Source organism: Vittaforma corneae (genome assembly GCF_000231115.1).
Source record: "Vittaforma corneae ATCC 50505 unplaced genomic scaffold supercont1.9, whole genome shotgun sequence".
Classification (NCBI taxonomy): domain Eukaryota; kingdom Fungi; phylum Microsporidia; family Nosematidae; genus Vittaforma; species Vittaforma corneae.
Genome location: NW_006889842.1, coordinates 25,388 through 49,689, shown reverse-complemented (window position 1 = coordinate 49,689; position 24,302 = coordinate 25,388). Strand labels below are relative to the sequence as shown.

The window sequence follows — 24,302 nt, the reverse complement described above, 5'->3', positions numbered from 1 at the left end:
TGTATTTAATAAATTAAGTTTCGGTTTTCCAGTAAAGCTTCATTGCTCCTGTTCCAAGTGAAATGGGTATTCCAAGAATAATCGATTCGCTGACACCCCTAACGTACTCGTCAAGGCCACGAATAGCTGCATTGAACAGATAGTCTGCAGTCTGTTCAAAAGATGCAAGCATTAATGTTGACGTCCTCATCTTGCCTATTCCAAACCTAGTTATTCCCAGTATCTCTCCTTTGAATGCCATGGTGTCCGCAAGCAGCATCGTATGCCTATGGTCTACCTTTATTCCATACTTTCCCATCGTGTATTCAACTTCCTTCATAATCAGTGATCTCGCTGCTTCTATTCCCAGTGTCTTCTCCACCTCCAAAATATCGTTGCTAGTAGTACTAAGCGACTCCACTCCAGGCACATTTAAGACTTTCCCCAGACATCTTCCTTCAACTAGCAGCTCATATTCATCCACAGACTTATCTAAGCAGTTGACTATCACTCTATTAACACCCTCAATCCCACTGATTTTCGTATTTAGAAGCTGCTTTCTTGTTTTCTCAATCTGGAAATAGCTGTTCTCCTTGACTCTTTTGATGGAATATGTAATAGTGTCATTCTGCACCTCAACAGACGACCCCTTGATTGCTGCATTGAGAATAGCTCCTATTTGATCAATACCAATTTCTAGTCTTAATTTTTCCACCAAGTTCTGGTCGACAGAGAAGCTAAGAGATATTCTGTCGGGTGTGGTAGCATATGATATTTTATAAACTATGTCCTTAAATAAAAGTTTTTCAATACGTCCCTTGACAACCTTCGCACTTTCAAGTCCCTTGGTCATTAGTTTAGCCTTAATAATGGGTGTTGAAATATTGGCACTTGCATTTATTATTTCCTTCAATCTTGGCACTCCTAAAGTAACATTCATGCTTGCCACTCCTGTAAAGTGGAACGTTTTGAGGGTCATCTGTGTCCCCGGTTCGCCAATGCTCTGTCCAGCAATAGCCCCTACAGCAGTTCCTGGATCAACAATTTTATTCCACATTCTAGTTGCTAAAATTGAGAAGAACTCTTTGATAAAGTGCCTGTTTTGAAAATACCTGTAGAAAAACCCGAGGTAGAAAAATGATTCGCTTTTTTTCTTCCTTAGAAAGCCTACAAGACCCTCGATAAATTTAGGGTTTATAAGGCTACGGGACACTGGATTTTCAATAAGCTTATCCAGGAAATGAGAAGTAGATTCTGAAATGAAATAGACATCATCCCCAACGATGTTCTTTCGATAGTAAGATTCAATATATGAGGAAATGTCAAAGGACTCCCCCACAAATCCATAGCTGACAACATCGCTGAAGCAATGGCCATCGACCATGCTGCCAATATGTTGGTCTTCAGGAGAATTGGCTCTGCTGGACAGTCTATAACCTGTGGATAAATTACTGTTAGGAGTTGTTACGGTTCTAGGCTTGGAAAGCCCATTTAAAAAAGCGGAATCTTCATTGGCCGCAAAATCCTTAAAGCCTGTTTGATCGACATAAACAGGGATTCTTGCATGATGTTCATGATGGTTGTCTTGCCAACTGTTCCTAGCACCAGCATTGCGTTTGCTGCCAGCATAACCACTTGAGCTGGTTGCATCTGAGCATTTTGCGAACTTAGAATTGAAGTTAGACATGCTTTCGCTGTAAATCCATTCTAAAAACTCTTCTCCCTCGTCTTTCACTGTTTGGACATTATCTTCTCCGTAGTGGTACTGAATTAAATCTTCAGCAGAATTTCTAACAGTATAGTCATATTTTACACTCAAGTCTTCCAATGCTTTCATCAGTCTCCTCTGCATATAGCCTGTTTCTGCTGTCTTAACAGCTGTGTCCACCAGGCCTTCGCGCCCACTAACAGCATGGAAGAAAAACTCATAACTTGTCAGACCAGAAAAGAAGCTGTTTAGCACAAACCCCTTACTTTCAGATGATAGACTGTGTGCTGAAAAGTGCGGTAGTGTTCTATTAATCATGCCGTCTGGTATTCTCATGTCGGAGACTGTTTGCTGGCCAACGCAGGCAATCATTTGGCCAACATTAATTTTGGATCCCTTACTCCCACACTCTTGCATTACTATTATGCTATTGCTCTTTTTCAATTCTTTTAAGCAAATGCTACCACACTCTTCTCGAATCTGGTTGAGAACTAATACCTTGCCTTCTAGATCAATCGGGTTTTTAATAGCATTAATATACGAATCTACTTCTTTATACACCCTATCAATAACAGACTGCTTTTCTTTGATCAGTATTTCGCTTGGAAATACATCATCAAGGCCTATTGAAAATCCTTTTTCGGAAAGATATCGTGAAGCGAGGCTAGAAATAGAATTCATAGCTACCACTGCACATTCTTTAGATACTTTCAGTAGTTGGTATATCAAAGATCCTTTCCTGTTCTCGCCGCCAATTATCGACTTATCTAAACGGCCACAGATATATCGATTGTTTAGTATTTCGACATACCCGTCGTTAGGATCGTCCTCGTCCTTGAAGCTGCGATTTCTAGCTTTCAAATTTATATTCTTTCTTGGAATATCATTTATATTGCTTTGTGTCACACTAGGCTGTGATGGATAAATACTGGTAAAGCTCTTGGGAGCAAACGAAAGTGAAAACTCAATAAGAAATTCAAACACTTGCTTGCCAGTAAAAAGCTCTATTGGCAAGATGATTGCAGGATGAATAGCGATTCTTTGAAACTTCTTACCTGAAGCATATGAGCATAGCTGGGAAAATTCCTTACGGGTAAAAAAAGCATTTTTTGATGTCAGAAGATACACCCCGGTAAGAAAATCCTGAGTGCAACTAATAAGAGGCTCCCCGTTTCTAGCAGTACAAATATTCTGCTTTACCCCCATCAGCTCCTCGGCTTCTGCCCTTGCTTCAAATGTTTGAGGGAAATGAATATTCATTTCATCTCCATCAAAATCTGCATTGTATGGAGCACACACACACTCGTTAAACCTCAGAGTCCTGTGCTGGTGTATTCTGGCTTTATGTGCCATTATACTCATGCGGTGGAGAGACGGCTGTCTATTAAAAAGTAGAATGTCGCCGTCCAGAAGATGCCTCTCGACTACATCACCAACCTTCAACTCCTTATTCTTACCATACATCAAAAACCTTTTGAATTCTTTGCCCTTCTCATCTTTTGTGATTATAAAATTAGCACCAGGCCATTTATCCACTCCGTTATTAACTAGCTTTGTGAGAAAGGCTATGTTAAATGAAGTTACCTTTTCAGGTGCAGTAAGAATCTTAGCAATATGCATAGGCACTCCTACTTCTTCGACACTTAGATTTGCATCCGGAGATATCACAGTTCTTCCGCTAAAATCAACTCTCTTTCCACTTAGATTACATCTAAATCTTCCTGTCTTACCCTTTAATCTCTGAACAAATCCTCGAATCGGAGTGCTAACCATACTGACAGAGGGCAAATCGCTGTTTATTAGTAGATTTACTTGCAACTGGAGATAGTCCCAATCCTCATTGATTATTGGCAACGAGTTGCCCTTTCGTATACTGTCCTCAAGTAGCTTATTGGTGTTAATAATTTCACTCAGCTTAACAGTTAAATCGTCCTCGTTGAATCCTTCATCCTGCATGTCCACACTAGGTCTAATACAGCTAGGAGAAACAAGGATATTTTGAATAATCAGGTTACAAGGATCATCCTTTAAGTTCAGGAACGGATAGTCTTCCTCCTCTATCATTCCAAATATATTCAGACAAGTCTGAGGATTGATTTCAATAAGCGTAGATTCACCCTTGCTATTTTTAATTTCGTGATATATTCTAAATCCAGTGTTCTTCTTTATAGTTCCATTTGAGGATTTACACTTGTGGCATACCTTAATATTTCTACATTCATTTTTGACAGCATCAAAATTGATAGAATTGCTGCGACTGTCGTCAATGTTCTGAGAAGAGGACGAATAGCTTAGTTTTCTGCTAAAACCAATAAGTAAAGCACCGCATGTCTTGCAAATACAGTTCAGAATGGAGAGGGTTTGCTTTAAAAATCCAATGTGGTAGCATGGAAGGATGAGCTGAATCTGCCCAAAATGTCCAGCACAATTCTGGATATTCTCTTTGCAAGTACTGCATATTCCAGATTTTGTGGACACGCCCAATCTTAGATCCAAAGGCCCGCCAGAGTATGGCTTCCTGGATTCGATGTCGTAAAGAGTCTTGCTGTCGAGAGTGACCACACTTAGCTGGGATATCTGCTCTGGGGATAGGATGTGAAAAGACAGCTTGCCAATCTTGTGTTTGAATGACAGGTCATTTAGCTTTTCTGGCATATCTCCTTGGTCAAGGAGGGGGGATGTTCTTAAAGAAAAGCATTCTTTGAAACAACGATGCGGTTGGCTTGTAAAGCCAAACCAGCCCTATTTTATATTTACAGATGCGATAATACTACTTTAACTCGATCTCGGTAGCCCACCCCATCACACACCTTAAAATAAAAATATTTAAAAGAGTAAAAACTGTACTATTTATCAGAAAAGGATTTATTCCTCTTTCTTTTTCTTCCTATCAGCCGTAGAGGTTGGCGCAGGCATCGGCTCCTGCTTCTTGAATGAAAACAGCAAATTTCTCTCGAAAGGTCTTTCTACCTCCATTCCATAAAGATATGCTCTGTAGAGTGGAGAAAGAAACATGTTTTTGAGCAAGTTCAGAGTCTGCAGAAGCATCGGCTGGGTGTTCTTGAACTTAAAAGCCAAAGCGGTGTACAGAACTGTCTGGAAGGCAATAGACCTCAGCATCTTTGTTGCCTCGTTACTGTCGTACTCCGAATAGGTGATTTCTATCTCCTGATCTGGATTCTCCGATACGTTCAGCAAGGACGCCTCTGGCTTGTACTTAAATTTCTTTTGACTGTTTGTTTTGCCTATCTTTCTCTTAATGTAGTATGCAATGAGCAGCTGTATGACAGCAGAAACAAAGAATGCAATCCGAATGGCCTTGACGACAAGAGGATCGCTCATGAAAGGCTTCTTTATCATCTGAACAACGGCCAACGTGAAGATGATTCCTAGAAACTGTTCTGCAGCGGGAAGTGTGATTTCCATTGAGGGTAAAGAAAAACACATTAAAAAACTAAAATAGAAGAAACAAACTTAACAAAATGGCCAGAGCATTATTTGATTTATAGGATTTGCTTTGAGACAACAGCTAGCAACATTAAGGTAAACCAGAAGTAATATATGCTTTATGTGGTATGTTTGTTGCTCGTTTACATGTCAATGTTTATAAAATGTCCAGAAATCCCAAAAAGTCGTCCGTATGTTCTACTATTCTTTTTCTAATATACTCTTTAACTATTTCCCTGACATATTCAGCTACTTCTGTATTCTCTAGTGCGTCCATCATCTTCATAATGGTTCTTTGTCTTTCCTGAGATTCAGGATATGAGTCAAGAATGGTTGCAACACTAAGAACATAGAATGAGACACCCTTTTTAACACAGAACGGCTCCAGCTCCACCTGGCCAATAACACCGCCCTCCTCAAAAGCTTCTCTGGTGGCTGCATCGTATGATTTTTCACTCTTCTTGACACCTCCCTTTGGAAATATCCAGTTCTCATGTCTACTCTTTACAAACAGAATCTTCTGATCGTCAAGAATAGGTATTGCACCCACTATTGTTCGCTTATCTTCGTCATTTTCATTTGGCATTGTTTATTTACATCTCAGAAAACACCCAATTTATCGCTTTGGAATGCTATTTCAAAGAACATTAATTGCAAAGTACCAGGAAGCCTGTGCCTGCGTAAACAGCCGCAGGCCAACTAGCCTACGGAAATACAAATTTTGTCATTGCCCTCAAACTAATCCTAAGACTTGGTTATAGATAGCTGCTTTGCCGATATGCTTTGTATTACTACTTCATAATCAATAAACACCTATTTTCAATTAATACTGTCAGCACCAAACTTCATCCCCTGTATTTAACTTCTTGCTACGGAAGAATCTGGCTTTCGTATCTACTCATTCCTGTTCCATATTGCATAGCCTTTTTAGGCGTGCCAGCTGCCCTATCAAAGCCATGAAATCTTAGCAAGTTTCTCAGTATCGCCTTATTTTCTGGAAATCTCTCATCTATAAAACAACTGGTTGGCAACGAAAGGGAAAATTCAATAATTTTATAGTCAAGCAATGGAAACCTAGCCTCAACATTCCAGTGGCTGATAGCTCGATCGTCTCTTGCAATATTGTGGGCAGAGATTGTAAATAAATCAAACAACATATGGCTTCTAACTCTGCTATATTTCACAGTATTCCTGTCTCGTATGTCATTGATATATTTGTTGTATCCTCCAAAGATTTCATCAGCACCCGATCCCAAGTAAACAACTTTGCCATATGCTGAGGCACACATCGCCGTGAAATAAAGAACACTGGCAATATTAAAGTCCATCCATCCTTTTTTTGGATGCATCAAGTATTTCACTACTGCCCTGTGTTTTTTAATTTCATCCAATTTAAGATTATTTTCAACGAACACGAAGTTTCTGTTTGGAAATGTGGATTGTAGATCTTGGTATGATTTAATGCCTTGGATACAATCAAAAGACCCCTCAGTTGCTGTATTTATCAGATAAATTGTCTTCTCAGAATCCATTGTCAGATGTGTATAAATTGCTAAAATTAATGAATCAATGCCGCCACTAAAGAAAATGACAGGATTGCCATAGCACCTTCTGGTCTTAAACGAGCTTTCCAACAAACTGTGCAACACCGAAACATAACCTATTCTGCACAATCCAGGCCCTGGGCTTAAGGATATATCTGCTTGGTGCATCCCAGTTGTATTACTTGTGATGATATTTTCATATTCTGTCAAAAATGAATACTCTTTTTTGTATTTTTCTGAAAATAAGTACTCTTTAATTGAGCCCATTCTATTTAAATACTCCCTAACAATGCCAGTCTGCTCTTTCAATCTCCAATAAATTTTCTTTGTACTGCTATCATAAATATAAAACTTCATAGGATCAACCTCGATGTCATAGTTTACAGATGATAGGGTAAATGGGCTTAACCTGTAGCCTAGACTTCTTTTTCCAACATCGTCCTTAAAAAAACACGCAATCTTTCCATCTGTTATCACAAGTGCGAACTCGCTCTCTAGTAATACTTCGTGTCCTTTTAATCTTTTATACAACTCATTAACAAATGTAAAGGCGCCATTGATTCCATCTACATTTTCATTTGTATCTTTGTGACGGATATCCTTGACGGCTCTGGCAATAAAGAGTGTGTCGCTCTCCTCATCATTATAAATTTCTCCGTTATACAAAAAAGTAAATGAAAACTCGACGAATGGCTGAGGTACTGAGGATCTGATAGAAAGAACACTGGAAAATAAGTGAAAGTTGCCGCAGACAGCTTCTGATTGAAAGTCTTTTCCTCTGCAGGCAATATAGTATTTTATTTCCTCGTCTGATGGTACTTCAGAAAGATAGATTCCACACATTCAGGGAGAAATAAGTGGGCAGGTTAAACACAACAGTAAGCATTGTCCAGGCTATTACAATGGTCTACGACTGCTGAAGGAATGTGAATAGTGTTCAAAAATGTATCACAGATTCCAAGATTAACAAATTGTTTTTATCTTATTTAAAATAGATCTTAAGCTACCAGCAAGCTTTTTTTACACTTCACTAACAGAAACCGGTGTGTTGATGATAGGTTGACGGGTTGGTTGAAGTTTGCCATAAGCAAGCCTACATGGGTATTTAATCAGTATTTAAGATTTCTCGGCTACTTCGCATATCTAATGGTATATTATGCAGCAATGTCCATGTGTGCTTTGTTTATTTTGTATTATACCCCTTTGATGCAGAATTGCGAAATTTCGTGTCGAGAACTAGCCGAAAAAGCCATCAAGGTTAACTTCATCGATAGACTCGTTGGGCGTACTCTGAATGAAAAAATTGATAATTACTGCCATGTGGACTGTCTTAAATCTCTAAGAATCAGAAATATCAAAAGAAATGGAAGATGGGGATTTAAGCCAGTACTTGGAATGACAGAAGCCTTCTCGTCCATGTTTGCCTTTCTCTCCTTCCTCTTGATGGTTTCTGGATTCAAAAGAAAAATTAAACACAAGCTTGGTACCTGTCCCATGTCAAGACTGTACTATATGCAATACTACATAGCAAATGCAGCCTTTCTTTCCAGCTTCCTATTTCATATAAGAGAAACTCTCTTTACACGGTATGCGGACTACTTCACAGCATTTGCTAGCATACTTATGGGTCTTCTGGTCTCTCTAAACAGAATTGTGCTATTAAAAAAGCCTAAGGTTTTCAAAAAGTTTCAGGAAACCACTATAAGAATAAGCATAGCTTTTTTCATAATGCACGTGTACAAAATGGCATTCCATGAGTTTGACTATACGTATAATAAAGTTTCCTGTGGACTGCTGTTCTTTGCATCTTGTACCTGTAATTTTACCACGTTTCTGCACTACCGGGAATTTTCCCACTCTCGACAGATCGTATACTCAATAGGATGTTTGTTGACCGCTGGAGGAATAGAAATACTTGACATATCGCCATTGTTCTATCTTTTTGATTCCCATGCCCTGTGGCATCTTCTGATGGCGACAGCCACACCGTTTTACCTGGAATTTATATCCAAGGATATCGACTTTCAACCGAAAATGAAAGTCTAGCAATTAATAAACACACACTTTAGTTCCTAATGATTTTTTGTCATTTGATGTGTTTCATGCATGTGTTCTTGAATGTTCTGTAGCTGTCATCTTTATTTAAATATGCCACAGCTTTTGCATAAGCTGAAAACAGCCAAGCCCATGGATTCAACAAAAAATTACAGCAAATACAGCGGCAATAAAGAACCAAAAAAACAAGAATTTAAAAACAAAAGCGTCATGGTCACTGACCTAATGAAAAGAACCGATGCTCTTTCAATAGAGCTTCTAGAGTACTTTGAAAAGAACTTCGATGTAAAGCTCAGCATAGTAAAAGAGAAATACAGTAGACCCAATGAATAAATGTATTAAAACGCACGTATATACAAAGATGCTTAAAACAAAATTGTACCACATTGCAATAAAAACAAACAAGACTGTTTGCTTCTTAGTAAATGTGGCAAGGAGAATCATGAGAAAATACGCTCATAGAGGATAAGTACGTCAAAATAAAAGATTAAACAAGAATAGCACTTTGAACATAAAAGCCACTTTCGTGGTGCTGTATCACATGAGTAACGAAAAGCTTGAACATTCAAGCATTCTGACAAAATGTGACAGGGTAAAAAATTTTGAAAGAAAAGAGAGAAAAAGAAAGCAAATGGGAACTTTTGTTATGGCACATCGCACACATCTTTCTTTTATTTTAATACTTAAAAGTACTGTTCTGGGCAGAATCTTTTACTTCTGGCAGGCATACCCAATCGATAGCTGTAGTTCTGAAGGACAGTTTCACAAAAATGGAGATAAACGCTGTTGAAAGGTGGATCTGTGCTATCCCACAGGAAAATAAAGGAATATCCTGTCAGTGTCCTGAACGTAATTATTTTGGATTGCCCATACTCTACTGTTTTATTGTACGCTTGCGCGTTGCTGAGAGATTGGCCCTCACAAATGTGCTCTAAAATCTCAAGAAGAGTGTGTAGCGTGCTGCCAATGATTAGCATTTCATTTGGATCAGCGTCAGTAAGACTGGAGTAGATCAGCCCACCTGATTTGTTTGTAATTACCAAGTTTTTCTGTGCAAATGAGATGACCATCTGCAAATGGGGCCAGAAAACCTAAGCGAATATTCCCTAGACGAGGCAAGTCTAAGCTTTGTCTTAGCATTTCAATTAAAGATCTTTTGCAGAGGCATATTTAGTAGGTAATCTATTTAAGAATAATGGCTATTACACTTTTAACCAGCTACTTTTACTATTTATTCATTTAGTTTGCCCATCTTGATCTCAAATCCATTAAAAATTGTGCATTTGGTCTTGTCAATCTTGAATTTCTGGTCTCCTTGCAGCGCAATAGACTCTTTTCCGTTCTCTATCAAAATGTGGCCACTGCACCCAAACTTCTCCTTACAAAGACCGAGTATATCCTTCATTCTATCTTTTGGGACATTTTCAAGAACTGTTATTATGCTGTTTCTCTTGGCCTTCTTCACCGTAACAAAAATAATATTCTCGGAGAAGTTTACGTCCATGGGCAAATTTTGAAAGAAGCTATTTACTAGGCATTGGTATAGTTGGCTGCTGATGCTGGCATGTAAAATTAAATAGACACATAGCCATAGAGTCTTTGTCAAGCATTGTTGCTGCCGGTAGAACTAAACACAAGAGTATCAATTGCTCTATGTGCTGTCTACTTCCATAAACCTATCCTAAATTAATGATTTAATATTTGACTATAACGAGATACTCTCAATTAAAACTACAAATTAGAAACCCTCAATACAGTATTTGTGGTGAAGATAAATATAGTTTATTGCTGACCTACTTTCTCGAGTATCTCGCCAAGGATCTCTTTGGCTGAAGACGTAAGAACATCCTTCTTGTTGGAAAAGTCAAACCATCCGATCTTAATAAGCTGCTCGACTGCGCTCTGGTTGACAAACTCAGATCCCTTGGCATACTTTGTTGGTCTTACTCCTACATTCTTTCTGCAGGAATGCTTTCTGGAGAGACCCTTCAAACTTACTGTGCCTTTGCACATTGCTGTCCTAACAATTGAGGCCATTCGTGTATAGAACCAATGCTGATCATCCGGAGAGTACTGTTTTCCATGGGAGGTTTTGATAAGATCGCCGTTTTCTGGAAGAACAATTTCCGATTTGCTCTTTAGTATCTCTTTTATTGCCTCAATAAGAGGTGTGGCCTTTACTCTGTAGACGCTCTCCATGCTGGGTGAAAATTTTTGCGAAAAATTTTAAACAAAGCCAAATCTATGTCTGTTTTGTTGATTACTGTGGAGCATCGGCCAGATAACCACAAATAAATTTCAAAATCTGAATGCTGATAAATAAGACATACTAGCTTACACAACGTATTTCATTTGATGGCCACTATAAAAATTCCTTTTGTGGTAAAATTTTGCCTCCCCAAATGTCGAAAGGAACACCAAGCTTTGGCAAGAGAAGAACACGAAACCATCTACTTTGCCCAAGATGTGGCGACATGTCCTACCACAAGCAAATCAGAAGATGCTCCTCGTGTGCATTCCCCGAGGCCAAGAGACGAACTCGCCGCTCGCTGAAAGCCCAACGCAGGACTGGACAAGGAACAGGACGAATGAGATATCTGAAAAGAGTGCACAGGAAATCTAAAAGCGGATTTAAGGAGCATCCCATTCTTGCAGAGCTAAGGAACTAGGCCTAAATTAAAATATTCCAATGCAGTTTTAATTTACCATTGTATTTTTATTGTGGTGCACAATATAGCTGAAAAGACCATGCTCTGTGTTACAATGACTCGTGCATTGCTATATGGCTTAAGATGTTTCTATTTGATGTTTAATGATCCTTTTAATCGTAGATACTCAACAATAATAGAGGAACAATGGCCCTGAGGCTTGTCTGGGCAAGATAAAACAGTATGCAAATTGGAGCCAGCAAGCAATGTAGTATTTTAGATAACGTCCACTTAGTACTAATTACATAGTTTCGCAACCAATAGGCACCTTGAAACGTTCCTCAAAGATTGTTAGGTGCTCAGCATATACTTTCTCTGAATATGCTCATGGGCCATTGCCATTAAGACAGTTTTAGTTAAATGAAGAATACCTGAAATGGGAGATTAGGACTTTTCTTTAAGAGTGTAGTAAATAAGTGGCAGTCTTAGCTTGTTTGTTTTTATTGCCATCCAAAAAAGCATGGAAATAACAGTGTTCAATTAAAAGAAGCGTAAATATGATTTGTTTTATTAAAATATATTGCAAAATCTTTGTGAAGTTACGCAAACACAAAAATTCTATAGATGCATGTGTATTTAGGCTCTCCATGGTTGTTTTCATACTCTATTCTTATGCTGTTTGTAGTAATATCGTTGAGAATGAACTCTTCATATCCCTTCCCTCCAAAAGTAAAGTTGAATTCCTTTCCACCTGCCACAACGAGAAAATCTCTAAAGGCACTTGCAGGATTGGCTGTTTCTGGGTGATAAACGCCAATCTTCTTGACTGTGCTTGTCAACCTTAACTTTATTTCAAAGAATCCAGACTGCCCAACGAGCGGAAGACTACCTAGTCCGGGTTCAATAATTGAATTCGGATCTGAAACAGTGGTCTTGAAGAAACCATATCTGTATATTTCAGAATGGTCCGAAACGGCTGTCCCAAAAGAAATATCGGCGATGTTCTCCACCTTATGGATTGACTGCAAAACCAAGTTTTCTCTTTTCAACTTTTCTATTTCGTCAAGTAAAAACTGGTAATCTGAGGGCTTCATATTCAAAAATATAAAGAAGCCGAGAATAATCATGTAAGTCCAGTACCTTCTTGCATAGTAGCATAGATTGCTAAAGGACAAAAACACCATTTCATGCAGCTTCCATGGCTTTTCCTCAGCCTTAACGTCAAAATCATCAAAAGATCCAAAATCCAAAGAGTCTTCATTTTTTACTTCACTGGCTCTTGGCTCCATTGATATTTTTGGAGGAACAACTATTGACGAGTCTCTTGTGTAATCCATGCCTGACTTATCTCTCTGAAGAAACGTAGATGACTCTGAAGTCCTCACCCTAAGCTTTTGCCTTTTGTTCATGGGCAAGTGTAAATTTAAAAACAAAATAACAAATGTAGAAAAAGCTGCTCAATAATTTAAGAGCATTCTGTAGAACCCTGAGCAGATATCAAAAACAAATTGGCAGTATCTTGCTTGCCTGATAACATACGCACGAATGAAATTTAAAGCACAAGTTATGGTACATTACGGAAGCCTGTCATACTTCGATATCATTGTTGATATATTTTTATTTTAATTTATATGTGTCCAATCTAAGTTGAGATACTGCAGCCCTAATCTTCGCGATACTGGCTTCTCTTTGAAACTGTACTTCGCTGTATCGATTTCCCAAAAAGTTCAGGTCTTCCCTATACTTTGCACCAACAAAAACAAGGGGCGTTGAGTCTGCAATCTCCACGTTTTTCAAAGTAAAAGGATTACCTTTTCCGCAGCGTTGTACCACCCAAAATATCTTCCTGACCATATTGTGAAGAAATCCCCCTGCTTTGATATCAAGACTGTATAGATCATCGTCTAAGCTAAAGCTATTGCCACCAGCGTTATTCGTAAGTCCCATCTTTACTAGACTCGTTTGCATTGATACTTTATGTATTTTAATTTCACTGATCTTTCTTTTGTAAATAGCTTTAGGATTGGAGTGTGTACTTAAATGGTAAAAGTCATCCATTTGACAGATCTTCTCTACTGCTTCTTCCATCTTTTTCAAATCCAAGCTGCCTAGTGCAAAAAAATATTTGTAATGTCTTTGAATACAGTCATACCTAGCATTGAAATTATCAGGCACAGGTGCCCATCCCGTGATTCTTATGTCGTCTGGAAGCAGCATGTTCAATGCCACATCATAAGGATACTCTTCATGGTCGCTTTCTATGATCTGATATGACCGATTCGGATTCTCTAGTCTTGAGTTAACCTCAACGCTCACAACCATGTTTATGGCACTTACTCCTGCATCTGTTCTTCCGCAGAACACTATGCCATCTCCTATTCCGGATACTTTCAGCGCATTTTGCAGACAGTCGTGGACGGATTTTAAGTGCTTGTAGTGTTGAACCCCCTTGTAGTTTTCGCCGTGATAAGACAGCCTCAGTGCCACCTTTCTCTTTGAGATTGCCGGGTATTCTCCGCGTTTTTTATACGGTTTGTAAATTAGATCTATTAGCTGTTCTTTAGTCAGTGATCTCAGATAGTCGTAGTATGTGCTTTTCATCGGCTGTAAAATTTTTGAATGTAAAAAGCAAAATTAATGGCAGATTTGATAACATTTTGACATATGAAAATGCAGCGGTCTGGTTGTAGGCAATATTAATATAAAGCTTAGTGCTTGTTTTAATACGTTACATCCCACTAAGCCATTTGCATCAAGTTGTTTGCATTGCCATAAGCATTAAGCTATTTGTAATAAGTGATAAATTTATCATTAGGGGCATCCTGTAGTGGATGAATCACTGAGCACAATCTGAAACACGAATTTTGTGTTTTGTTTTACATGCGAATTAAAACTACTTCAGATAGAAACATTAATAAGAGATGAATCCTCTCTGCAAAGAAGATTGTGAACATCACAGCTCATGTCTACTAAACAGTGTTGAATCCGCTAAAAGCCACCAATCGCGCCAGTCCAGTCACTATTTCTGCTCTCACGATAGAGACATCAAAAAAATATCAATAGTGTTCGTTTTTATTTGCATATTTATGATTGTAGAGCTGTGGGGGCATCTGAAAACTGGAAGTCTAAGTCTTCTTGCCGACTCTCTTCATCTTCTGGTTGACATTTCAGGATTCATAGTTAGTATCATTACCCTAAGGCTCTCAAAGCGAATGCCCGACAATAAAATGATGTTTGGCTACGAAAGAACAGAGATCATCGGCGCGCTGTTCTCAGTATTCTTTATTTGGGCTGCTGTCATTTATTTAATAGCCGAGTCAATACACAAGTATCTGCATCCAAAAGAAATTGACGGGAAAACGTTCCTGACAATAGCAGTCGCAGGATTGATTGTGAATGTTCTTTGTATGCTTGTTCTACACCATAACCACTCCGATTCCCATGCCCAATGCAATCATATTAGAAAGAAGCAGAATTTGAACATGAGAGCAACCTATGTCCACGTAATAGGAGATATAATACAATCCATCGGTGTTTTGATAGCCTCTGTCATTATTTTTTTCTTTCCAAGTGCTGTAATAGCCGATGTTTTGTGCACCGTCTTTTTTGCTGGGCTCGTGTTGTTTTCCACATACTTTATTGTGAGGGATGCAATTAGAATATTGTCAGAGGGTGCACCTGAAAATCTTAATGTAGAAGAAATAAAGCAGAAGATACTGGCGATGGACAGAGTAATCAAAATTATGGACATAAAAGTTTGGAGTGTTTCTGTAAATAAAACAGCCATGTCAATTAAGATACTCATAGACCACGTCAGTATGAGGGAGTATGAAAGCATATTAGTCATTTTGAAAGAGTACCTTTCAAAGGAGAAGACGATTGATTTTGTTAACATCCAAATTGACACCCCTCTGACAAATCAGGAATCTTCCGGATTTGAAATTCAAGGACTGTCGATAAAGAACATTATGTGAAATTAATAAACTATAATACAAATAGTATTGTTAGACTGTTGTAAAGCGAGTTGGTAGTATTACTGTAGGATATTGTTTTTATTAGCTGTTTAAACGAAAAAGTAAGTGTTGGACTCTTTCTGTTCTCTATCTTTGGCACTCTCTGGCTTGTTAACTCTCGGCCTGTAATTTTCAGGGTCTCTTCTGAAGGTTACGTCAAGGCTCTTCAAGAACAGATTCATGCCTTCGGCCAGATCCATAGGTGCAGAAGCGCGGCTCTCAATCCCTGGCATTCCCTCAAATACAACTACCCGGTCGGCAAGATAGGTCCCAACAATCAAATCGTGTTCTACCACAAATGCTGTTTTCTTTTTATTGTAGATAAACTTTTTAATAATTTTAGCTACGCATATTCGTTGATCAGAGTCGAGGAATGCAGATGGTTCGTCAAATAAGTAAATGTCAGCTTCTTGGCCTAGACATAGTATTATTGCTATCCTCTGGAGCTCTCCCCCGCTGAGTGAGGTTATTTCCTGGTCTAATAGATAGTCAATTCCTAGCGGCCGAACTACCTCAGTTTGAAAGCCCTGGTCTGCAAAAGCGCTTCGTATCTTAGAATTGAAAACGTCTCTAACCATGCCTTTTTGTTTTGGAAGTATTTTCTGGGATTTTAAACTAACAGAAAACCCTATAAAAGCTTCCTTTTCATCGTTTTCTATCAGCCCAGCAATCAGATTGACAAAAGTGCTTTTTCCCATTCCATTCTCACCTAGGAACACAATAATCTGAGATTGTGAAAACTGCCCTACCGAAATACTTAGCTTAAAGCCTTCATAGGTCTTTGTGACTGCAGGATACTCAAACTGATTCCTTTGGTCACTTCTTGCCTCTTCTATCTCCTGAATATTAAACTTGAGTGCCTGTTCTCGAAATCTCATATTTTCAGTAGGAATAAACCCATCCAAAAATATGTTAATGGCTGCCTTAATGGTGTGCGGAGCCGTGATCACACCATATGCACCACTCATTCCATACAGCACACATCCATAATCGCTCATAAGATCCAGGATCGCAAGATCGTGTTCAACTACAAGCACATACTTGTTATCTTCAGCCATATTCCGTATTTCCTTGGCTGCAGATAATCTCTGCTTCACATCGAGAAATGAAGTAGGCTCGTCAAAGACATAGCAATCGGCATTTTTCATGCATGCAACATGCAATGCAAAACCTTTGAAGCTCCCCTCCACTAAGCTCGTCTAGTTTTCTATCCAGAACATTTCCCAAGCACATCTTTTCTATGTAATAGTCTATCCTTCCCCTGCCATCCATGGCCTTCAGAACCTCAATAACTGTCAAATCCTCCTTTTGAAATCTTTTCTTCAAAATTTTAGGCACTTTGTCTGTGTATTGAACTTTGTTAGATGTGACTATCTTATTCTCAAGGAGTTTGGTGAAGTACCCATGCAGCTCCGATCCACGATAGTTTTTAAGGATTTCGGCCCAGTCTGGCTCTTTCTCAAAATTCCCAAGATTCGGCTTGAGCTTTCCACTTAGGATCTCCAAAGCAGTACTTTTCCCAATGCCATTTGTACCAACCAAGCCCAAGACTTTGCCCAGCTTCGGAATTGGAAGTCTATGCAGTTTGAAAGAGTTGGGTCCGTATCTATGTGAGCAATCCTTTGTTAGTTCTGTTGGCAGATTTATTATTGTAATTGCTTTGAAGGGACACTTTTTAACACATGCGCCACATCCGATACAGAGCACCTCTGATATTCTAGACTTTTTCTCAATGGTAATGCACGCCTTTCCTATTCGGTTTACAGGACAGGCCTTTTTGCATTCTAAAGAGCACTCTGTTGGTCGGCAAAGGTCATCGTTAACAATGGCCAATCTTTTCAAGCTTGCCTTTTCGTCATTCTTCGCCATTGGGGAATGTAAAAGTTTGAATAATGAATTTCCAGGTGGAAAAGTAACCTGAACGACACAAAGTGTGCCAGCAAATACTAAGCAAATAAGTATTTATCATCGTGCTATGACGTAGGACATGCTTCTTTGTGTTCTGTATCTCTTTCTAGTTTAAACATTACTACACATGCATTGGCACTTTGGTCTCTGGCTCAGAGATATAATGCTAATTCATTGTTATTGAACACAAAAGTGCATTAATGGCACTTTAGTACTTCTATTATAGCAGCACAGCTTAAATGGTTGCTGTTTAAAGCCCAAGATTCAAGCGAAGATATATCTTGCCACGTACTTACTACAATATTGCTTAATATTTTAGTTAAAAACACTCCATTGACGCATAGTTTCAATTAATTTCTCAGTACTCTGGTGCATTAACAATGATATAAAAATTGAATATTAGAATGCCAAACAACAATACTGTGACTCTTCTGCCTGTTCATACGAGCATAAATACACTGGTTTTGCCCTCACATCAAAATGTCCAAATATTAAGCTTATTACAAAACACCCTCACATCATACCATCATATACACACATATTCGTTTGACTGATTGTCCATCTCCTTTTATTTGTTTACCTATTTTTAATCAATTTATTTTTAATAAAAATCAAAACAAATAGAAATTAATTGGCTATTTAATTTTTTTTCTTGCACTACCCCTATGAAATTTATATTTTCCTCGGCTCTTGCTTTACTCAATGTGCAGTCCGTTCTGTGCACTGCGCCTGCTAATCCAGCACCCGGTGATCTTACTGCATGCCCATTTGTAACACTTCTGCATCAAGGAATATCGCTACCTAGCAACCTTTCTAATCGCATTTTGGATAAACACACTATCACTGTCTCTCAGGATGCCACTAGTGCCACATCACCTCAGGCTAACTACAATCTCTTCCAGAGAGTTGGTCCAAATGGCAAGAAGTTTCTTTACATCCAACTGTTGCCTCCAGTTACTCCAGGCACATATCCCCAACCTGGAGATACTGTGCAAGTCTCGATCTCGGTAAATCCGAATTATACTATTAAGGCTCCTTTTATCCCGCTTGTTCACACTGTCCTCTCTTCAGTTAACGGCACTACTTTTGCTGCTACATCACCCACCCAGTTTGTGTACACTTTCCTCTGCCCAACTAACTACTTAAGTGCCGTGGTCACTATCGTTGAGCTTGGATATGTCAATTCTGCTTCATATACTTACACTGCTGCTACAAAGGCACTTTCTATCAGTCACTCAGCAGACATGATTAAGAACAATCCTTTCACTGCTAGTATTACTCCATTTACTGGCATTGTTCCCACATCTTACACACTTCCCACAAACAAGCAGTCTATACTTCATCGCCTACGCCGCCATTTCAAGAAGTCTGCAGTGTCCACTTGTGTACCTGAGAACCAGGTTAACAAGATGGCTGTGGCTGCATTTATCAACGAGATTGGATCCTGCTTCAGATGCAAAGAACCATGTGCCAAAACTATCTGCGATTCTAATATATATGTTGAATACATCACATTCATTACCTGCTGCATTAAGACTATTGCATACTGCGAACAGGTCAAGACACCTAAGATTGAGTTCTGTGCTGCAGGAGTTAGCACTTGTGCCGTTGTTAACAGTGAAATCTGCAGGTATTCTAGAAGCTGTACTGTCGATGTTGGAGTCAATGTCGAAATATGCTCTATGTTCTCTGATATGTATAGTGGCGAATGTTACGAGCCAGTCTGCGATTATGTCTGCCCAGTAATTGAGCCTGAAAGCAGCAGTGCTTGTGAAGAAAGTTCAAGTAGCTCGAGCGAAGAAACTATGAAGAAGAAAGTACCAGCAAAGAGAAGAGCAGCAGTCAAGGCTAAGACTACAACCACTGTTTCTACATACGGATGGTATGTTGCTGGAGGTATAGTAGCCGTTTCAGTAGCTGTTGTTGTCTACATATTTGTTTTGTAATGCCATTAAATCTGTAGATCAAATGCTAGTGCCCTATTTTAATATAATACGCTTAAGTTATTGTAAAATTTACCTTTGCTAGACGTCCAAATTATCTTTGCATTTTCCTAAGGATTATAAGATAGACCAATACTATTTGTAAAGATATTAAAATTAAACTCCAGTTTTCATTCAAGCATAATAGTATATATGCAGTATCGCAACAAAACAATGACTAAATAATGTTTTAGTGACTGGCCTCCGCTGGCTCAAATTGCCTTTTCTTCTCGTTTAATATTTCAACAAACTCTGGATCAAACTCCTTGGTCTCATCTGGCATGGCAATTGTGGTATATATTAAAGCCAAAACAGCTGCTCTCAACAAACTAAACACCATTCCAAATATAAAACCAAACAACACCGTCACGACTATCGAAACAATTATATTCTGTGTAGGATCTCCACTGAGACCAATATAACTCAGGAAGAAATAGTAGTTGAATAGCATTGACGAGCCAAAGAAAGAGAGCATCATTGTAAATATCACAAATCCTACTCCAGAAATGGATGCAACTTTCTCAAATCCAGAATTTGTCAGTATTTGGAAGGACTTGGCAACTGACTCTTCATAGCTAGTTCCATTAACACTTAGGTATGGAAAGGCAATAGCATTTGCAAATTTGATAATATCACCCAAAATATCAAGAAGAAGGCTTGCTATAGCTCCAGTAATTGCAAGGAGGAGATTTGGCCTTTCATTCCTATCTCTATTTCTACTACGAGCATCTTGAATCATGGCCTGCAAAGTGGTAACAATAGCAACGAGCAGTGCGCCATAGGAGATAGACCCAAGGGCATAGCAGCTATTTGTAAATGCAGCTCCAAAGACATCCCCACTTTTCTGTACCTCAGCAGCAATAATCGAGGAGATGAATACCTGGACAAAGTAGAGAGCGATAAAGAACTGCCAAGATGCCATGAGAATCTCAAGATATCTGAGATTCTGAATAATCGGCTCCGTTGAGTCAACAAGAAGAGCAGGGATGCTGAGCAGCACAAAGATAGAGGTTACAAACGTTATAACAAGAAGTATTCCTAGAATATTCATAAAGAAGATCAGCGAAGCAACGGAGATGACTTTGGCAATATAGTCAAGATGGGAGAGAATCACAATTGAAACTATTAAAATAAAGATGAGGTTAATTATAAGCAATACTGTTCCTACTACGGTTGAGTAGGAGGAATCCTTTGCACCAAAGAACCATGCTGCGATGGATGCAGCCGGAACAAGGAGAATGCTCAGAATTATGAGGAATTTTGGAACCGAATAGCACAACACTAGACTAAATGCAATGATTGATATTGTGAAGACCAAGTTTCCAAGCAGAAGCTGTCCAAGTTTGTAGTCGTTATAAAACTTAACAGTCACATCCACAAAGTTTGATGTGTTGAAGATGTAGATGGTGTTTAGGATGATTGTGAGCAGCATAAAGAGTATGAATGCCCAGGAGTCATGAAATTGTTTTTCTCGTTTTTTATTAGCGTTTTCCATTTGGGGCTAGAAAAAATCCTAGAATATGAAGAATTTTTGAAACGACTCAAAACAAGTAACAGTGCAAATGCGAAATAAAATAGAAACGATAAATGAGCTTAGTAAAGGCCATCCAACAAGCTATAAGGATGGCCTTGGCACAAGTTTGGGCTGTGAAATTGCCATGTCAAGGCCTTCTAGCATGGCTCCTTCATACTACTAACTTAGATATAAATAACATGGCATACTCCAACCACCCTTTATCCTGTGTTTCATGCATTTATTTACACATGAGTGGCTGATTGTTTTGTAAATATTTAATTTGTTTATTTTTAATTTTTGTGTCCTGCCCTGAAATGAAATTCTTGAAAAAGCTTGAATCAAGGTTTTTATTGGCACCAAAGCTGATTTACCTTGTCGTAAATTTGCAGTTTTATGGCTTCCACCAGCTGAGATTTGCTTTTGCCAAGGATAAGTTCGGTGTGTCTGAGGAAAATTATGGAAAATTCACTGGATACACCCAATTTCTAACCTTTTTTAGCAATATTCTGATTGGCAATTTTTCTGATCGAACCAAAAAGTATAAGCCCATCCTCATCTCCTTGATCATCATATCCACCGTAGTCTTTCTCCACTTCTACATTAATGCACTGATGAGCCTACATTCCCTTGTGTTTTGGGTGTTTATTCTTCTTTATCTTATGTTTAATAACCCTAAGGCTCCACTTTTAGACAAAATTATGATAGAGTATCTCGAATGCTTCTCTGAAGTTGGATCGAAGATATATGGAAAACAAAGACTGTGGGGAACGATCGCCCTGTCTCTTGCAACATATCTCTGCGAGTGGTGTACTGCAGATGGTGATGGCGCTTTTGACTTTGACTATCTGATCCACTATAACGTCATAATCACCATCCTGGCTGCGCTTTGTGTGACGCTCTTTGTTCGCACAGGCACAAATTCAGTCCAAGCAAATGGAAATGACAATAAGAACGTCGTATTAGAACAAGAAAATACTCATAACAAGCACAAGGAAACGCAAAATAGCTTCAGTAAATACGCTGCATTCATGGAGCTCTTCAGGAATAAGGAGTTCATGTTTTTCATTTTAATCATTTTCTCAAATGCCGTTACTCGTTCTGCTCTCACAATTTACCTGAGTATGTTTCACAAGGATATCCTTAAAATTAAACCGTACGATCTACCCGAACACTGGCCTGCGGGTATAAAATCATTAGTAAATGTTTTCAATAGTAAGCCTATTGGCACATTGACTACCTTCGGTATTGTTTTTGAGATGGCAGTGATGTTTGTAGCTGATAAGATTCTGGACAGGCTCGGATACTTTTGGCCTCTGATTCTTGCCCAGGTTGTATCGATGGTCAGATTTCTTGCATATTACCTGATATCATCGTCTAATGAGCATGTTTATGGTCTCAGCTGTCTTTTTGAGCTGTTGAGAGGAGTCTACTTTGGCATGATCCACATATCGTCGGTCCATATAGCCCCAAAGCTTGCTCCACCCCATCTTAAGGCCACCTCCCAAATGATGTACCAAGGAACCTTTGCTGCCATGGGCTCACTGGTCAGTGGATATCTGTTTGGAGATATGTTCAAGTCGAGGTTGACCAAAGATTCTGCCCCGGAGGAGAGAGAGAATGTCTATAAATTGATATTCCTCATCAACTTTGGAATCTCTCTTGCTACAGTTGCAATATGCTTTATAAAGTATGGCCTTATAGACAGAGTGCTATTCAGTCGCGAGAGGGAAAATAGAAAACTGAATTCATATGAACTGCAACAGGCAGTCGAAAATGAAGCTCAATAAACATGTTTCAAAGTTAGCTATGGCTTATATGCATAAAAATTATTTTAAATAGGATAATGCATAAAATTGGAATATTCTTATTACAAATAATTGGTAATTTGGTATTAAAGAGTGCTGTACTATTAACAACTAAAAGTATTTGTCTAGTGTATGTGTATAGAAAATACATATATTACGATATTACAGCTTAATTTCTGCATTATCAGTGTTCTTCTTTAATAGCTCACAACCCAGCCTCGGAATTGTTTGGCGATCGGAGCATTCGTTTAGTGTATCACTGTTAAAGCTGTTCTGATATACTCCTCACGTCTTCTATCAATTTGTAAATGCTAATTTCCAGCCGTCTTGAAATATAAAAAAGCAAAAGGTAGTGAATTTTTGATCATCAATTTTGTGTATGAATGAAGTTGGGATGAAAAATGAAAATACTACTAACATTACAAATGGTATTTACCTAGTGGAGGACCAGAAAATCGCAAACTTCTTCAGATATAAAGACATCACAGGAACAGGAAATGCAGGATTTAACTAGAGAGAATGAACAAATTAATTTAATTAATAAAATATATGCAACTGTCAATCGTATTTGCAGTTACAATCATATCAACTATTTTGACATCATTTATGAAAACACGTAAGATTGTATTTGCAAAAGATCAGAGCGGATGAAATAAACACTGCAAGTTCTACATTCAAAGATTTTTTTGCTGTATATGACACTGGAGCCCTCTTTGATATGTAAATTGGTGTGTTAGCTCATTCAATTTACCTTCTTTTAAGTGTATAGTAATTGAATGCTGTCAAATAAAATTTTTATCTGATTGATCTGATCTAAAAAATTTATCTGATCTAAAAATTTTTGACCTAGAAAAATGATCCCAGACTCAAAGAACAATATGACAACCACTTCAAGTCCAAATATCACTTATGATCAACCAATCAGAGACGAGTTAGGCGTAGATTTTTTGACTAATCACTCTAATTATAAAAGGGATGTAAAGCCCGAGGCATTGCCTCTTAAATCCATCATGACATATCTGGAAGAATTTTCTGATAAAAATCCTGATGAGATCTTTGGAAAAATCGTCGACGATAGCATTGGCACAGTAATCAAAGTGTGTAAGTACGTCCATTTTGCCCTAACAGCAATTGTCATTCTTCAAATAGCTGCCATAATTATTGGGCGATTTTTACTAAAGTCTGATAAATGCTTTGCACCAGTTGGCAGTCGGTTTTCCAGAAGTGCAACTTGGCTTTTTATCATATTAATGATTGCATCAAACTGCGTTATCATTATTTGCTTTTGGCAAAAAAACTATTCATTGAGTGAATATGCTCCCTTAATGTATTCTGGAGCAAGCTATGGTACGTTATGGTTTTTGGTCACGCTACTCACAGTGCTGGTATATGGAATAGGTGTCTGTGCCTATATGAACAAACGTTTTCTTCTGTTTATAATGTACTACATTATGTATGGTGCTGTTTATGGCTTCTTTTATTGGTTTATCAACAGCTGGCTTTGCGGGTTTATTCATTGGATTGTTGGTCCGAATATGGTTCTTTTTTTATTTGTTGAAGTTGTAATTCGAACGCTCTTTGTTAAAAGTGGATACACGTGCATGTGCAAGGCCCTTCGAAAATACCATAAACTTGTTAAGAAGTAAAATATACTAGAACATGTTTATTATTTACATTTTTAATTCACAGTAAATGAG

At 38.4% G+C, this 24,302-nt stretch overlaps 18 protein-coding genes across 18 annotated transcripts; 6 read left to right on the top strand and 12 right to left on the bottom strand.

The window, feature by feature from the left end:
• Positions 1-13: 13 nt before the first annotated feature.
• On the bottom strand, positions 14-4,342 carry VICG_01150 (uncharacterized protein; the record flags this gene model as incomplete). The annotated part of the gene is made up of 1 exon (XM_007604534.1): positions 14-4,342. One exon carries the CDS (start codon positions 4,340-4,342, stop codon positions 14-16), a length of 4,329 nt encoding a protein of 1,442 aa, XP_007604596.1.
• Positions 4,343-4,552: 210 nt separating this feature from the next.
• Positions 4,553-5,113, bottom strand: VICG_01149 (uncharacterized protein; the record flags this gene model as incomplete). The annotated part of the gene is made up of 1 exon (XM_007604533.1): positions 4,553-5,113. The coding sequence occupies one exon, from the start codon at positions 5,111-5,113 to the stop codon at positions 4,553-4,555; it is 561 nt and encodes a 186-aa protein (XP_007604595.1).
• A 178-nt stretch (positions 5,114-5,291) lies between these two features.
• On the bottom strand, positions 5,292-5,720 carry VICG_01148 (uncharacterized protein; the record flags this gene model as incomplete). The annotated part of the gene is made up of 1 exon (XM_007604532.1): positions 5,292-5,720. One exon carries the CDS (start codon positions 5,718-5,720, stop codon positions 5,292-5,294), a length of 429 nt encoding a protein of 142 aa, XP_007604594.1.
• A 283-nt stretch (positions 5,721-6,003) lies between these two features.
• Positions 6,004-7,521, bottom strand: VICG_01147 (uncharacterized protein; the record flags this gene model as incomplete). Its single annotated transcript, XM_007604531.1, has 1 exon — positions 6,004-7,521. One exon carries the CDS (start codon positions 7,519-7,521, stop codon positions 6,004-6,006), a length of 1,518 nt encoding a protein of 505 aa, XP_007604593.1.
• A 363-nt stretch (positions 7,522-7,884) lies between these two features.
• Positions 7,885-8,724, top strand: VICG_01146 (uncharacterized protein; the record flags this gene model as incomplete). Its single annotated transcript, XM_007604530.1, has 1 exon — positions 7,885-8,724. The coding sequence occupies one exon, from the start codon at positions 7,885-7,887 to the stop codon at positions 8,722-8,724; it is 840 nt and encodes a 279-aa protein (XP_007604592.1).
• Positions 8,725-9,416: 692 nt separating this feature from the next.
• On the bottom strand, positions 9,417-9,803 carry VICG_01145 (uncharacterized protein; the record flags this gene model as incomplete). The annotated part of the gene is made up of 1 exon (XM_007604529.1): positions 9,417-9,803. The coding sequence occupies one exon, from the start codon at positions 9,801-9,803 to the stop codon at positions 9,417-9,419; it is 387 nt and encodes a 128-aa protein (XP_007604591.1).
• Positions 9,804-9,964: 161 nt separating this feature from the next.
• On the bottom strand, positions 9,965-10,237 carry VICG_01144 (uncharacterized protein; the record flags this gene model as incomplete). Its single annotated transcript, XM_007604528.1, has 1 exon — positions 9,965-10,237. One exon carries the CDS (start codon positions 10,235-10,237, stop codon positions 9,965-9,967), a length of 273 nt encoding a protein of 90 aa, XP_007604590.1.
• A 278-nt stretch (positions 10,238-10,515) lies between these two features.
• VICG_01143 (uncharacterized protein) lies at positions 10,516-10,932 on the bottom strand (the record flags this gene model as incomplete). The annotated part of the gene is made up of 1 exon (XM_007604527.1): positions 10,516-10,932. One exon carries the CDS (start codon positions 10,930-10,932, stop codon positions 10,516-10,518), a length of 417 nt encoding a protein of 138 aa, XP_007604589.1.
• A 203-nt stretch (positions 10,933-11,135) lies between these two features.
• VICG_01142 (uncharacterized protein) lies at positions 11,136-11,402 on the top strand (the record flags this gene model as incomplete). Its single annotated transcript, XM_007604526.1, has 1 exon — positions 11,136-11,402. The coding sequence occupies one exon, from the start codon at positions 11,136-11,138 to the stop codon at positions 11,400-11,402; it is 267 nt and encodes an 88-aa protein (XP_007604588.1).
• Positions 11,403-11,980: 578 nt separating this feature from the next.
• Positions 11,981-12,790, bottom strand: VICG_01141 (uncharacterized protein; the record flags this gene model as incomplete). The annotated part of the gene is made up of 1 exon (XM_007604525.1): positions 11,981-12,790. The coding sequence occupies one exon, from the start codon at positions 12,788-12,790 to the stop codon at positions 11,981-11,983; it is 810 nt and encodes a 269-aa protein (XP_007604587.1).
• Positions 12,791-12,998: 208 nt separating this feature from the next.
• Positions 12,999-13,982, bottom strand: VICG_01140 (tRNA pseudouridine synthase A; the record flags this gene model as incomplete). The annotated part of the gene is made up of 1 exon (XM_007604524.1): positions 12,999-13,982. The coding sequence occupies one exon, from the start codon at positions 13,980-13,982 to the stop codon at positions 12,999-13,001; it is 984 nt and encodes a 327-aa protein (XP_007604586.1).
• A 320-nt stretch (positions 13,983-14,302) lies between these two features.
• VICG_01139 (cation diffusion facilitator family transporter) lies at positions 14,303-15,355 on the top strand (the record flags this gene model as incomplete). The annotated part of the gene is made up of 1 exon (XM_007604523.1): positions 14,303-15,355. The coding sequence occupies one exon, from the start codon at positions 14,303-14,305 to the stop codon at positions 15,353-15,355; it is 1,053 nt and encodes a 350-aa protein (XP_007604585.1).
• Positions 15,356-15,444: 89 nt separating this feature from the next.
• VICG_01138 (uncharacterized protein) lies at positions 15,445-16,542 on the bottom strand (the record flags this gene model as incomplete). The annotated part of the gene is made up of 1 exon (XM_007604522.1): positions 15,445-16,542. One exon carries the CDS (start codon positions 16,540-16,542, stop codon positions 15,445-15,447), a length of 1,098 nt encoding a protein of 365 aa, XP_007604584.1.
• VICG_01137 (uncharacterized protein) lies at positions 16,514-17,263 on the bottom strand (the record flags this gene model as incomplete). The annotated part of the gene is made up of 1 exon (XM_007604521.1): positions 16,514-17,263. One exon carries the CDS (start codon positions 17,261-17,263, stop codon positions 16,514-16,516), a length of 750 nt encoding a protein of 249 aa, XP_007604583.1.
• A 704-nt stretch (positions 17,264-17,967) lies between these two features.
• Positions 17,968-19,248, top strand: VICG_01136 (uncharacterized protein; the record flags this gene model as incomplete). Its single annotated transcript, XM_007604520.1, has 1 exon — positions 17,968-19,248. One exon carries the CDS (start codon positions 17,968-17,970, stop codon positions 19,246-19,248), a length of 1,281 nt encoding a protein of 426 aa, XP_007604582.1.
• Positions 19,249-19,474: 226 nt separating this feature from the next.
• On the bottom strand, positions 19,475-20,779 carry VICG_01135 (uncharacterized protein; the record flags this gene model as incomplete). The annotated part of the gene is made up of 1 exon (XM_007604519.1): positions 19,475-20,779. The coding sequence occupies one exon, from the start codon at positions 20,777-20,779 to the stop codon at positions 19,475-19,477; it is 1,305 nt and encodes a 434-aa protein (XP_007604581.1).
• A 335-nt stretch (positions 20,780-21,114) lies between these two features.
• VICG_01134 (uncharacterized protein) lies at positions 21,115-22,587 on the top strand (the record flags this gene model as incomplete). The annotated part of the gene is made up of 1 exon (XM_007604518.1): positions 21,115-22,587. One exon carries the CDS (start codon positions 21,115-21,117, stop codon positions 22,585-22,587), a length of 1,473 nt encoding a protein of 490 aa, XP_007604580.1.
• Positions 22,588-23,459: 872 nt separating this feature from the next.
• Positions 23,460-24,251, top strand: VICG_01133 (uncharacterized protein; the record flags this gene model as incomplete). The annotated part of the gene is made up of 1 exon (XM_007604517.1): positions 23,460-24,251. One exon carries the CDS (start codon positions 23,460-23,462, stop codon positions 24,249-24,251), a length of 792 nt encoding a protein of 263 aa, XP_007604579.1.
• Positions 24,252-24,302: the final 51 nt, after the last annotated feature.